At 43.5% G+C, this 11,846-nt stretch overlaps 1 protein-coding gene across 1 annotated transcript; it reads right to left on the reverse strand.

Moving 5' to 3' along the window:
* Positions 1–217: 217 nt before the first annotated feature.
* Kcnj2 (potassium inwardly rectifying channel subfamily J member 2) lies at positions 218–10,759 on the reverse strand. The gene is made up of 2 exons (XM_004655146.2): positions 10,591–10,759; positions 218–5,556 (listed from the first exon to the last, which is right to left on the reverse strand). Exon 2 carries the CDS (start codon positions 5,329–5,331, stop codon positions 4,051–4,053), a length of 1,281 nt encoding a protein of 426 aa, XP_004655203.1. The 5' UTR covers positions 5,332–5,556; positions 10,591–10,759; the 3' UTR covers positions 218–4,050.
* Between the last annotated feature and the right edge of the window lie 1,087 nt (positions 10,760–11,846).

Below are 11,846 nucleotides of genomic sequence, written 5' to 3' on the forward strand. Positions count from 1 at the left end.
ACTTAAGCCTTTCTGTCCAAAAACAAAAATATAAGCTTGACTTCCTCTAAATTGGATTAAGCTAATCTGCAACTCAGTGCACCTGTGTGTTCAGGCCGTTTCTATGGCTCTATTCATACACACTACCAGGGTTTACACTCCACTGTTTGAGCGTGTTTGCCCCACAGCTCTGTTTTGATAGGATTCATACAAAAGCAGAACAATGCTTACACCAATGTACTTGCAATTTTCAACTTTTATTTAGAAATAATAAAATAAGACATAATATATAAAAAATATTTACAATCCATGGTTTGTGCAGTATAATAGGAAGACTTTAGATACGAAAAAGATGGCAGATGAGAAAATAATGACTATCATGATTGTCAACGGCCAGAAATGTTCAACATGCCAGAGCCCAGAGCTCAAAACTCATATTCACAGCAAAGAGTTTCAGTTTGCTGAAGATTGGGGGTGAGGTGGTAACAATGCAAAACTTAAAAAAAAAAAATCAGCTTAATATTATTAAATAGAATGAAAAAGAGCTCACTCCACTTCCCAGGACAAGCTGTTTGCTCTTACGGACTGCCTTACCATAAAATAAAAGCTGATGTTTATTATCTGCAAGGGGAACATCATTTGGGGGACAGAGTTTATCTAATACACATCAAGATTTGGGGAGGGAGTACACGGGGAAGAAAGAAAGGAACAAAAATAATGAATGGATGTAACAAAAATCAAAGTCTAACTTTTGCTAGGCATTTGGAAATGACTACAGTGCTATAGTGACCTCCTGAAAATGTCTGATTCAAGTATACTCTTAGAGGGATAGAAAACTATGCCTTTCTCAATAGTCAAAATAGAATTTACTTTGTCTGCCTTTTATTTAAAAATAGAATAACCAGGAATCTATGCCTCCCCCCACCCCACACCCCCAAAAAATATAACTCCTATCCCAATCTGGGCAACCATTCTTCAAAAAAGGGAATTCACCCTAAAGGGATTTGCTCACAATAGAGAAGCAACAAGCCTCTGGGTACCAGATTTACATGGTGAGTCTCTTCAGTCTGTGTCCGAGTAGCTTGTGGGCCCTAGTCTGGGAGACGCAGTCAAATAAAGACATGTGTTGAAGGTAACACCCAACAATGACTGTTGTGCGTTACCTATGTCCTGGCTCTTGATCAAAAAAAAAAAAAAAAAAGCCATTTAAAGCTCATAACTATTAAGACACTAATAACTATAAAAAAGCTCTCAAATAAACAGTCCATGCTGAAATAAATAACAAAAGAACATAGCAAAACGAACTTTATAAGGCCGGGAAATACTTGCTAAAACCATGCTAACCGGTAGCATATAGATATGAGCTCTCAAAAAACTGCTGCTGAAATTATACTTTCTATGGCATTTGTTTTCCTTTACAGATTTCTATTTACATTTGGCTTTAAATATGAAAATATCTGATAAACTTTATAAAATGTACACTTTAAAAACATAGCTTCTGCAAAATTTTCTTGAAAAAGAAAAAAGAAAACAAACCTATGCACCAGATATTTTAAATTTTTTCCCTCTTTTTCAGAAATAGTTTGAAAGACTCCCCTCCTTCTTTCTTGCCCCTGCTCTTCAAGTCCCCCAGCCCCTTTCAAATACCTCAGGTCTCTCTTGGTGGCACTGTGTGTTTGGGGGTAGAGCTCCTTCCTGGTCAGCCACTTTTCCTCTTCATCTTCATGTAGATTACATTCCACTGAATACTCTTTGGTTTGGTTATTTTTTTTTTTTTAATTTTTTTCCTTTGCTAAGCATCACAGTAGCAGTGACTCAGGCCCTCAATTGTCTCTCATTGTCAAAGGTCAAATTGTTATCTCTCCTGTGAGTTCTAGCCTCCCTAATCCTCCAACTCTTCCAACATCTCAAACTTGCCTTTAAATAAGGACATTTTAAAAAAGAAAAGAAAAACCCACAACCACAAGCTTAGTATCTTTCTTGGTTTAAGGACAGTAACACCACCGTTCTCCATCCACTTGGAACATTGCAAACAATAGCAACCATTAGCATTTTGCAGGCACTGTGTTCAGATAAGGTTCTCCTCAGAGAATGGGACACCATCACACACATGAATTTACAAGGAAGTACATGATTCTAGAACAAGCTGTTTGTTTTATTTTTTTAATGGCATACCAGGATGTAATACCATGAGAGTTGATTTTGAGATTCCAATTGGAAATGAAAATCAGCAACCCCAGAATTCACAAGACAAAAACATAGATCTATTCTGGGGTTATAATGGGGAAATTGAAAATTAATGAAGTTTCCAGGAAGGTAGGCGGCCAAGCAGAAGGGATTTCTGGAGAACCACATCTCCTCAACAGCCTACTCCACGGTTCTCTCTGCAAGACAGCTCGGTAGGCTCCCATTAATAAAGAGTGTGCATGCGCAGAGGGAAGAAATCCTCTTAATGCTAGTAACTCCATCTCTGGGAATCGTGTTAAGTTGTAATTGTTGTCTTTGTCCTTAAATACCGACACATTCTTTTCCCTACCCTTTGCCACAACCAAGGCAACTTTCCTCTCTTTCCAGAATACTTGAGCTGAAGTGCTCATCAGAGTGGCTTATCTGTACCCTGTGGACGTCCTTCTCTTTGGACTTGTCATCCCTTGCTGCCCCTGTACCACTCACTCCAGGCTGATCAGAACAAACCTAGAGACCAGGAAACTTTCCTAAGGGGACACTAAGACAAAGACGCCTTAACAATAATTTCATCTACAGAAGCTGAAATCCAGTTATCATTCACGCTGGATGGCTGATTAGAGGGGCTAGGAGAGTCACAACATTCAACCAAGGGCTGATCTTATGAAACACATTCTGGAATGTTCAAAAAACTCAGGAAAAAAAAAAAAAGGTCTATGTATCTGTAACCATTTCTCCCTTGACTACATTAGCCCAACCATCACTACCAGTCAGGAAAGAAAAGATGCTAAGTGTGTGTATGTAAGGAAAATTTGTGCTTACTTTTTCTGATTCCTTTCTCTTCTACCTCTTCCTCCTCATATAAGAAGTATACATGAAAAAAAAAATTAAAAGCAGTACACACATTAGACGGTGTGTTTCTTGCTCTGTTTTCTGACCAAGGTGCAAAATGAATGGTTCAAGATCCTGCTGAGGTTCAAAGTTATCATTTCTTGATCTCAAGAAAAACCCATGGGGCTCTACCTCAACCCCCCCCCCCCACTTTTTCATATAAACTCCACTGTGCAAAAATGTGCATTATCTTTGGTATTTATTTTAGGTAGTCTAACTTAAAATTTGAGATAATCCATTAACATTATGGAGAGGGAAAAAAAAAATAAAACCCAGAGGCTACCATTTGGCTAAAGTTACATAATGCCCTTATGTAACGAGAGAGAGACAGAGAGAGAGAGAGAGAGAGAGAGAGAGAGAGAGAGAGAGAGGAGGGAGAGAGAAGAGAGGGGGGGGGAGACAGTGTGTGGGAGGGATTAATTCTAGCAAGCATATTACTGGCCTCAGAAAATCAGGCTCTCATTTTGGCAGTTAATAGCCAAATACTTGCCACTTTGAAGCACGTCATGTGCTTTCAACAAAGTTCAACACTGACTTTTTTAAATTACATAAAGAAAAACTACACTGCGACAAAAATACAATTCGTGTCCATGTAGTTAGCAGCTTTTCAAAATATTAAGGCAGAATCTTGCCTCTGTGACGCCATTAAAAACATTCTTGTTCCCCTAAAAGAGAAGCATTCCAGATAATTCAAAAATACCCAACCAAGGCTTGCCTGCAGATTCAAGTTTTGTTAAAAACACAAAACAATACATAACTTATTCTACAACAGATATGTGCCACAGGGTCATGGGGAGGCTCCTGCAGGGCCTGACATCAGTCACCAGCCACCAAGCCGACAGTCTTTCCTGGAAACCCTGGTGCTAGCCCAAGTCCCTCATGGCCACATGCCTTCACCCACCTCTTGACCAGTACCGTGGTCTGTGTAAGGGTTTTACGCCTCTGACCATCAGACAGTGTTGTGAAGTAAATACCCCAGAGAAGGAAATCGGTCAGTCATATCTCTGATTCTCGCCGTAATGGCCTGGGTTCTAGAGGTACGCTGGCCTGGTTGTGGAGGTCTATGTCAGGAGGTGAATCTGTACTGGTGCTTTCCGGGACCCCATTGTCACTGTCTTCCTCCTTGCTTGTGAGGGCAACTTCATTTTCATAGCAAAATGAATTAGCATTGGAGAGGATATATTTCTTTTCTGCTAAGTCTCTTGCACTACACAGGGGTGTATTGGGTACTTCATAGGTTTTATGGAACCTTGAATAATCCACTTTGTAATAGTGCTTTTCCTCAAAGAGCACTGGCTCATAGCGGTGACCCCAAAGGATTTCATTGGCCAGGTAAGAGCTCCGACACTGCGTGGTCATGGCAGTGGCTTCCACCATGCCTTCGAGGATGACAACGATTTCAAAGTCTGCATTGTCGATGTCCTGTTTACTCAAATCATACAAAGGACTGTCTTCATCAATCTCATGGACAATGGTGATGGGGGACACTAGAAATATGCGGTCAATCCCACTGTCGAAGCCAACATTGATGTCTATCTGATCCAGGGGTATATACTCCCCTTCTGAAGTGATCCTGGACTTCAAGAGCTGGGCTCGGACATGAGCCTCCACCAGGTGGCTCTTCCGCAGGTTGCCCACCCTCCACATCAGGCACAGTTTGCCGTCCCTCATGGCAATCACAGCGTTGTGACTGAAGACGAGCGTCTCATTTCTTTTCTTGGGCTTTGCCATCTTTGCCATCACGGCACCGATGATGAAGGCGTCGATGATGCAGCCCACGATGGACTGGAACACCACCATGAACACAGCGATGGGGCACTCGTCCGTGACGCACCTGAAGCCATAGCCGATGGTTGTCTGGGTCTCAATGGAGAAGAGGAAGGCAGCCGTGAAGCTGTTGACCTCCGACACACAGGCTTTACTCTCCTTAGATGCCTCCAGATCCCCGTGGAGCAGAGCTATCAACCAAAACACACAGCCGAAGAACAGCCAGGAGAGCACGAACGCCAGACAGAAGATCACCAGCATCCATCGCCAGCGAATGTCCACGCAGGTGGTAAAGATGTCCGCTAGGTACCGCTGTCCCTTCTCGCCCACATTGATGAACTGGACATTGCAGTGCCCATCTTTCTTCACAAAGCGGCTCCTGCACTGTTGACGTGTGTGGACTTTACTCTTCCCATTCCCAAAGCCGTTGGCCACTGCCATAGTGGCCAACTTCATGCCATCTTCCTCCGAAGAGACGATGCTATAGCGGTTGGTTCGCACACTGCCCATCGCTTCTGCTGTGGACGCCAGTGCTTCTGCTTTGGAAAACAGTCCGAGTTTTTGCAAAACCCTTTGGAGAAACAGTTTTGAATGTTCAGTGAGAACACACACCAAAAAAATAATAATAATAAAAACTGCAAGATGGGAGTTTCCAAAAGCCTTGGGGTTCTACCAAGGTCTTCCTACTGACATGGAGTTACTTTAGTAACTCAGCTGACATCCAGTGAACTCGTCCTGCAGGAAAAGAGAGAGTGTTTATTATAAAAACAGTCATCTTTAAAGGACACCTACTGTCCAAGGTATGTATCAATCTCAGTAAAAACAACCAGACACAGATAAGAGTTTAAATTGAATAGTAGGTTGGTTTCATATCCCCTAAAATTGTTCTTTGTACATTTTGTTTAAAATCATGTAGTCATTAAACATATGCAAGTTATTAGTGAGAGTCATTCAACCAAAAATTCAGTTCCTGTTGGCTGTACATTTGTAACTGCTCGAGAATTCTCTATTCTTCAAGTCTTGCTTCTTCTAGGTTCACACACTCCTGGATGGAATAAAGACTTACTGCATCTAGGGCTTGCCATAGCTTTTAGATATAGGACATATCTAGAAAATATTTCATATGAATCCAGCCTTGGTATTAATTGAGTTATATCCATGTAAGCAGAGACTGTCAGAGCCCTTAATGACAAGGTTGATAACAGCAGGTAAAACCAATAAAATCATTGTGTTTCCATGATAAAGCTGAGCAGACAGCACTGTGTGTCATCTGAAACCGATTCCAACTTCTGGAGAGCATCTAGCCTTGCTCCATCACTGTACACGGTTAAAGCGGCCACTGTGCAGAAATGCCTGGTAACATCCCAGAGAGTACAAAAGATTCTCACTTGAAGATACAGGTTTGCTCTGGGGGATAGACAGCCATCCGTTGCCTGGCAATGAGAGTCCTGAAATTCTCTAGAGATGGGACTGCCATGTGTAATGACAGGGTAGGAAGTAAGCACCTCTGTGCCAAAGGCCCAGATCTTTAGCGGATTTAGATAAGGAAGGAACTTATTTCGTGTGGGTCCAGGCACTGTGTTCTCTCAAACAGAGACAACTTTGTAATCAAAGGAGCTCATAAATGCCCATTGGCTTACTTTCACAACCAGGGCTGCTGTTTGCTACAGGTTCCTATGGAAAAGGCACTTGCATTCACTTATCATAAACAAAGGAGTCTTAGCTTTCTCCCAATGCCTGATTCTGTCCTACGTATAAACTATCTTCTACTTGCTTTAATTCCCATCTTGGGAATTAGATTTTACCTTACCTAAAACAAATAATCCTTAGAAAAATCCAAGTGTTTTTAAAAATAAAAACAAATGTGTATTAACAAAGCCTAGAACTAGATTGATATAAACATAAAACCTAAAAGTGACTCGCAACTTTTCCACCAACCAAATCTGTGTGTTGTATTTAAGTGGGAAAATAAGCAATGCATGGAAAGGAACAGAAATTTGTTGAAGCCCTGATAACAGGTTATTACTTTTTCTTTCTTTTCTAAGGCCACATGAAGATTAACCAGTTACAGAACACTTTTGAGCCAAGCCAGATGCAGACATATAAAGCAAAGCACTCATGCTGGTTTGGGGCAGCCCTTGACAAAGAAGCAAGGTGCACTGTCTTTTAAAATGCCGTGGTATAATCTTCTGACTTCTCCCTCTATATCCAAGTTATTATGCAAGAATGTGCCCCAACACATTTTTTTCCTGAGATTAGTCATCTGTGAAAATTGCAATGTGTGTTACATTTTGGCAGCTTTTGACACCTAAATGATGCCCAATTTGAAAGTGCCTTGGAGTTACTTTCTAAAAAGAAGTTACTGTGCTTTCCCGACTGTCCACCTGCTTCAATGTTTTGTCTGATTCAAGATGAAGTTCTCACTTGGAAAAAAAAAAAAAGAATAATCATATTCCTCAGGATTCTAGATCCTGAACATGCAAAAAAATTAACAGTGTTCTCAGATTATTGGTCTAGCACGAAATGTTAAACATTTATCACAGAGATAGCTTCAAGACACCAAATGCAGGTGTGTTATGTAAGTATGAAGTGGCAAAAAGAGCCTCTATAAAGAGTGCTAATATCTTTGAATGTTGATTAGTTTTAAAGCATTTCACTATAAGCTAACACCAAGAAACTCCCTTTTTATGATTCAAATGAATCCGGCCCTCTAAGTTTAGCATTTCATGTAGATAATGTCATTTTTTTTTTTTCTCTGAATTACTTCTGTCCTCTTTCCAGACCACACCAGAAGAGCTGCATGAAAGCTAAAGGTCAGATTATGGCTTTCCAAAAAATCTTGACCCCAGGACATGTGTTTGAATTCCACAAATCATACAATATGCTCCCTATGAATAGCCTTCCCCATTTAGAAGCTTGGAAAGAGCCTGCATGGAAGCTTCTGTTGTCTCATTTCCATTGCTAATGGAAGAATCTGTTCCACATGGGGGATGCCATTTACAAATTGTACCATTTCTTCCTGGAAAAGGTAAAAGAAGAGTTGCTTTTTTTTTTTTTTTTTTTTTCTAAATGGAAACTTTTGTCACTGCAAAGAGATACGCTTTCAAATAGACTTGTGTGTGTATATGTGTGCATACACAGTCAGTGTGTTCAGGCCTTCCTAAAATGGATGACATAGCAAAAGTCTAGAACCCTCCCCAGGCTGACAGGTTAACTGTGTTTGTAATTCACCATGAAGTCTGCCTGTCCTGTTAACCTGGCCACATGTCCTAGTGGCCTCAGGCAAGCGGAAGCTATCCTAGCTCTCTCCTCTCTCACTGCAGATCTCCAATTCACGAACATCTGGGAAACACTTTCATATTTTTGCATGTGTGTGTATGTGTGAATGTGTGTGCAACTTCATTCCAAATATTGTTGTGAGAAACAATAACTCAGGGTAGATGTGGACCCTCTGTGATTTTACTTCTTGATGGTCACAGCTCTGGAGAATTGGTATTTGATCTGGCGAACAGTGTGCAAATTCCTCTTTCAGCCCAAATATCTAAGGAACCAGATGCAAACTCAATGGACACAAATAATCATTTCATCCAAGCCATAACCAATGATGTAGAAAGAATTTCTGGGAAATTGAGAGGCTACCCATGGTGTTGTTCATACTAAGCCTATTTATAGACCGAGCCAAAATTAAGCATAAGCAATGGAAAAAAGTTGTTCAGTACTTCAATCTTAGGTAGATATTAAAGGATGGAGGGACGAAGAGAGAAAGAGACCTAGAGATAAATGCAAGGTCATGGAGATTACATAGTAGGTAGATATTGTCATTTATTTTTTTAACTGTATAGAAGTTACCTCCAGGAAGGTATGTGGAACATGAGAGTGAAGGTAATTGAGAAGAATAAATGCCAGTCACTATGTTCATAAAAGGGTCATGGTGTGCAGGAGAGAAGGAAAATGTGTAAGGGTGGGAACTGGAACAAGAAAGGTGCTGGGCTGAGAGAGGTCTGCTAATGAGTGTTTGGAGCAGCTATTCCCCCGCTGACGCCATGTAGACCAGCCTGAGTGTGCTCTGGGCGCAAGTTGCTACGTGAGCCCTGCAGCTGCAGAGCAACCTTCAGGAAGCTCAGTAAACAGAGGGGAGGAGGAGCAGGGAGGGAGAGGCAGGGGTCACCTCACCATGGATCTCCTGCTACCTGCCCAGTTCATGCACAGCATTGTCGGCAGCAGTTCTCAGCATTTGCATATGCTAAAAGCCATGTGTGTTTGACAAACATAATATCCACATTAAACAAAAAAGAAAAGCTGGGTGGAATGGTCGATCTCTTCTCTTCAGGTACAATTGTGGTCAACCTTTTGGACTACTCAAAAGTCATACAAGGACTCTACAGTGGATTAGAGTGTCTACAACTGGGGTGTCTGAAGGTGTTTCCTAAAGGAAACCAAATTCATAGGGGTGTAAAATAAATCCCTTACACATATGAGCGACATAAGAAAATTAAAATACTATGCCAGCAAAATCAGAGGGGAAGGGCCAGATGCAAAGTAAGGTAACCTTGACCCCTAACAGTCACTCTTCCCATCATGTTTGATGTTTGAAGTAACCTATCTCTCTACTGGACACCAGGATCATTCTGCACCATGGTATATAAAAAGAAAACACTTAGAAGTGAGCAGAAAGAGGCAAACCAGTTTAAGCTAATCCACAGACATCCAGCAGTGGTTAGCAAAAGGAAAACTGACAGCCACATTAGTTATTAGTGTGAAAAGGGAGCAAGTGAAGTTTTCAGCATATTGTCTTTTATCTAACAATATGCATTTTTTGCATACCTAAAACAGACTTTTAAGTAGCACCTTATTCCCTAATAGGTACATTCTGAGTTTAGGAAAATATATGGAATCTATGGTCTCATCCAAGTCACTCCTGATAGACTGAACCAGACATACATTGAACTACCCATTTCCTATCTGTTTTTTTTCAGCTGTCATGAGGAATCTATATTATTATGCAATCTTTTTTTTCTTTTTTTTTTTTTTTGGTCAGAATCAAATCGTTTTGATCTTTTCTTCTCTAAAACTAAGCTCTCTTCAAGGGAGGAATTTACACCATGATTCCTAAGAATAACAAAGTGCTTAGGGCAGAGTGAGAAAAGACATGAAAGTTTAGTGGTCCTTAGGCGCAGCTCCAACTAGGTTTCCGGCTCGCTCTTCTAGCAAACCAGCTCGGAGACGCTCCCCCTGGAACTCGAGGCCACCCTCGATCAAAAATAAATATATAGACGTCAAAGATTGAGAATAAGTGTTGTCTCAAGGTTTGCTGCCAAGATCTGAGACCAGGGTTTTAAGTCGCTGCGTTTCTCCTCCATCACCTTTCCTTCTCTTCCACCCCCCCCCCACCCCCGAGGAGGGAGAATGAAACACAGACTCCCTCGTCCTGGCCGCTGAAGCCAGCATCTCGCCTACAGCTGGTGCAATGGAGTCTATGACAACAAACAGATACGACGGCGAAATCCATTGCTATTGCTCAACTGTTCCAAGCATGTCTCAGTATTTTTAGCTCCGAGGATGTTCTGGTGCGCACACAAACTCTATAGGCACGAACTGAGACTCCCAAGCTTTGGGAAGAGCATGACAGCTGGATTCCTGCGGCCCAGCAGGAGAGCGGACTTGTTAGGGGGACAGCGGTGCGCGAGTCCACTCCCCAGGACGCACACCCAGACCGCACCGAACGGAGGAGGAGGAGGAGGAGGAAAGAGAACACCGCCGAGTCCTTACCTGTTGCTGGCCCGGGAGCATAGGGACATGTGGTGGAAGTGAGGGGATGACAGAAGCATGTAAGATCCAGTGGGTTGTGAAAATGAGGGGAGCCCGTAGCAAGCGAGAATTCCCAAGACCCAGCTAGCCGGCGCCGGGAAGGCTGCGCGCTGGCCAGGACTCTAGTGCGCTCGCTCTCTGATAGCCTGGGCGCTTTTTGAGGCGGTCCTTGCGATGCCGGCCCTCCTGGCTCCGCCCCCTTGACCCTGTGGACCAATCAGAGCGCTCATTGATGCGTCTCTCCCCCTCCTCCCCCTCCCCTTCGGCGAACCAGCGCGGGAGGGGGAGGATGCTACACCCGCGAGCCAAAGCGCTGCCCGCTGGGGAACCTGCTGCAAGCTTCCCCCTCTCCCACCCTCGCGAACTGGGCCCCGGAGTCTGGCTGGGGCTGGGGAGGAAGAAGTCACCGCTCAGCGGGGACAGCAGCAGGTGGGGAGCTCCCGGGGAGTGAGTTTTCTACATGGCAGCCTTTGACTTGGGCCACAAGGTCCTTCCTACCCCTTCTCTGAGCCTCACACTTCCCTGTTTCCCTCCCGAGTGGGCGGCCTGCTATGTAAGCTCCTCTGGGAGCCTGCTTTGGTGCCAGAGCTCCCGGAGCGAGGTTTGCAGCTGGGAAGCGATTGCATGTTAACCTCGACCGGTTTCCTCCTCTCCCGCTCATCCAGGACTCCCTCAAACAACTCCCTGCGCCCAGCGCAACCAGTAGCCCGCGGATTATCCGCTAACGAAATGGCAGAAAAGATGCCGGGCCCTGCGCTCACAACCTAGCAAATGGTAGAGACGTGCAAGTGTAGTGGAGACATGTCTAGCTTGGAGAATTCTTTCACTAAGATGTTGGTCAGTTAACCCCGCAACCCCCAGAAAAAGAGAGAGAGAGAGAGAGAAAGAACGGGAAGAAGGAAGGAAGGAAGGAAGGAAGGAAGGAAGGAAGGAAGGAAGGAAGGAAGGAAGGAAGGAAGGGAGGGAGGGAGGAAAAGGAGGAAGGGAGAGAGAAAGAAAGAAAGAAGGAAGGAAAGAAAGGAAGGAGGGAAGGAAGAAGGAAGGAAGAAAAGAAAGAGTGAAGAATACAGCTCCACGGCTTCTCTGAGTGCTGGGCACTCGTCCCTCTCGCCTCGCCCGCCGTCACTGTCTCCGCCGCGGCCGGCACGCTCCGCCGATCTAAGGTCGGCACAGTTGGGGAGCAGTGAATTCTCTGGAAGTGCGGCTCCCGCAGGCTC

This window comes from Jaculus jaculus, chromosome 9, assembly GCF_020740685.1.
Source record: "Jaculus jaculus isolate mJacJac1 chromosome 9, mJacJac1.mat.Y.cur, whole genome shotgun sequence".
NCBI lineage: Eukaryota > Metazoa > Chordata > Mammalia > Rodentia > Dipodidae > Jaculus > Jaculus jaculus.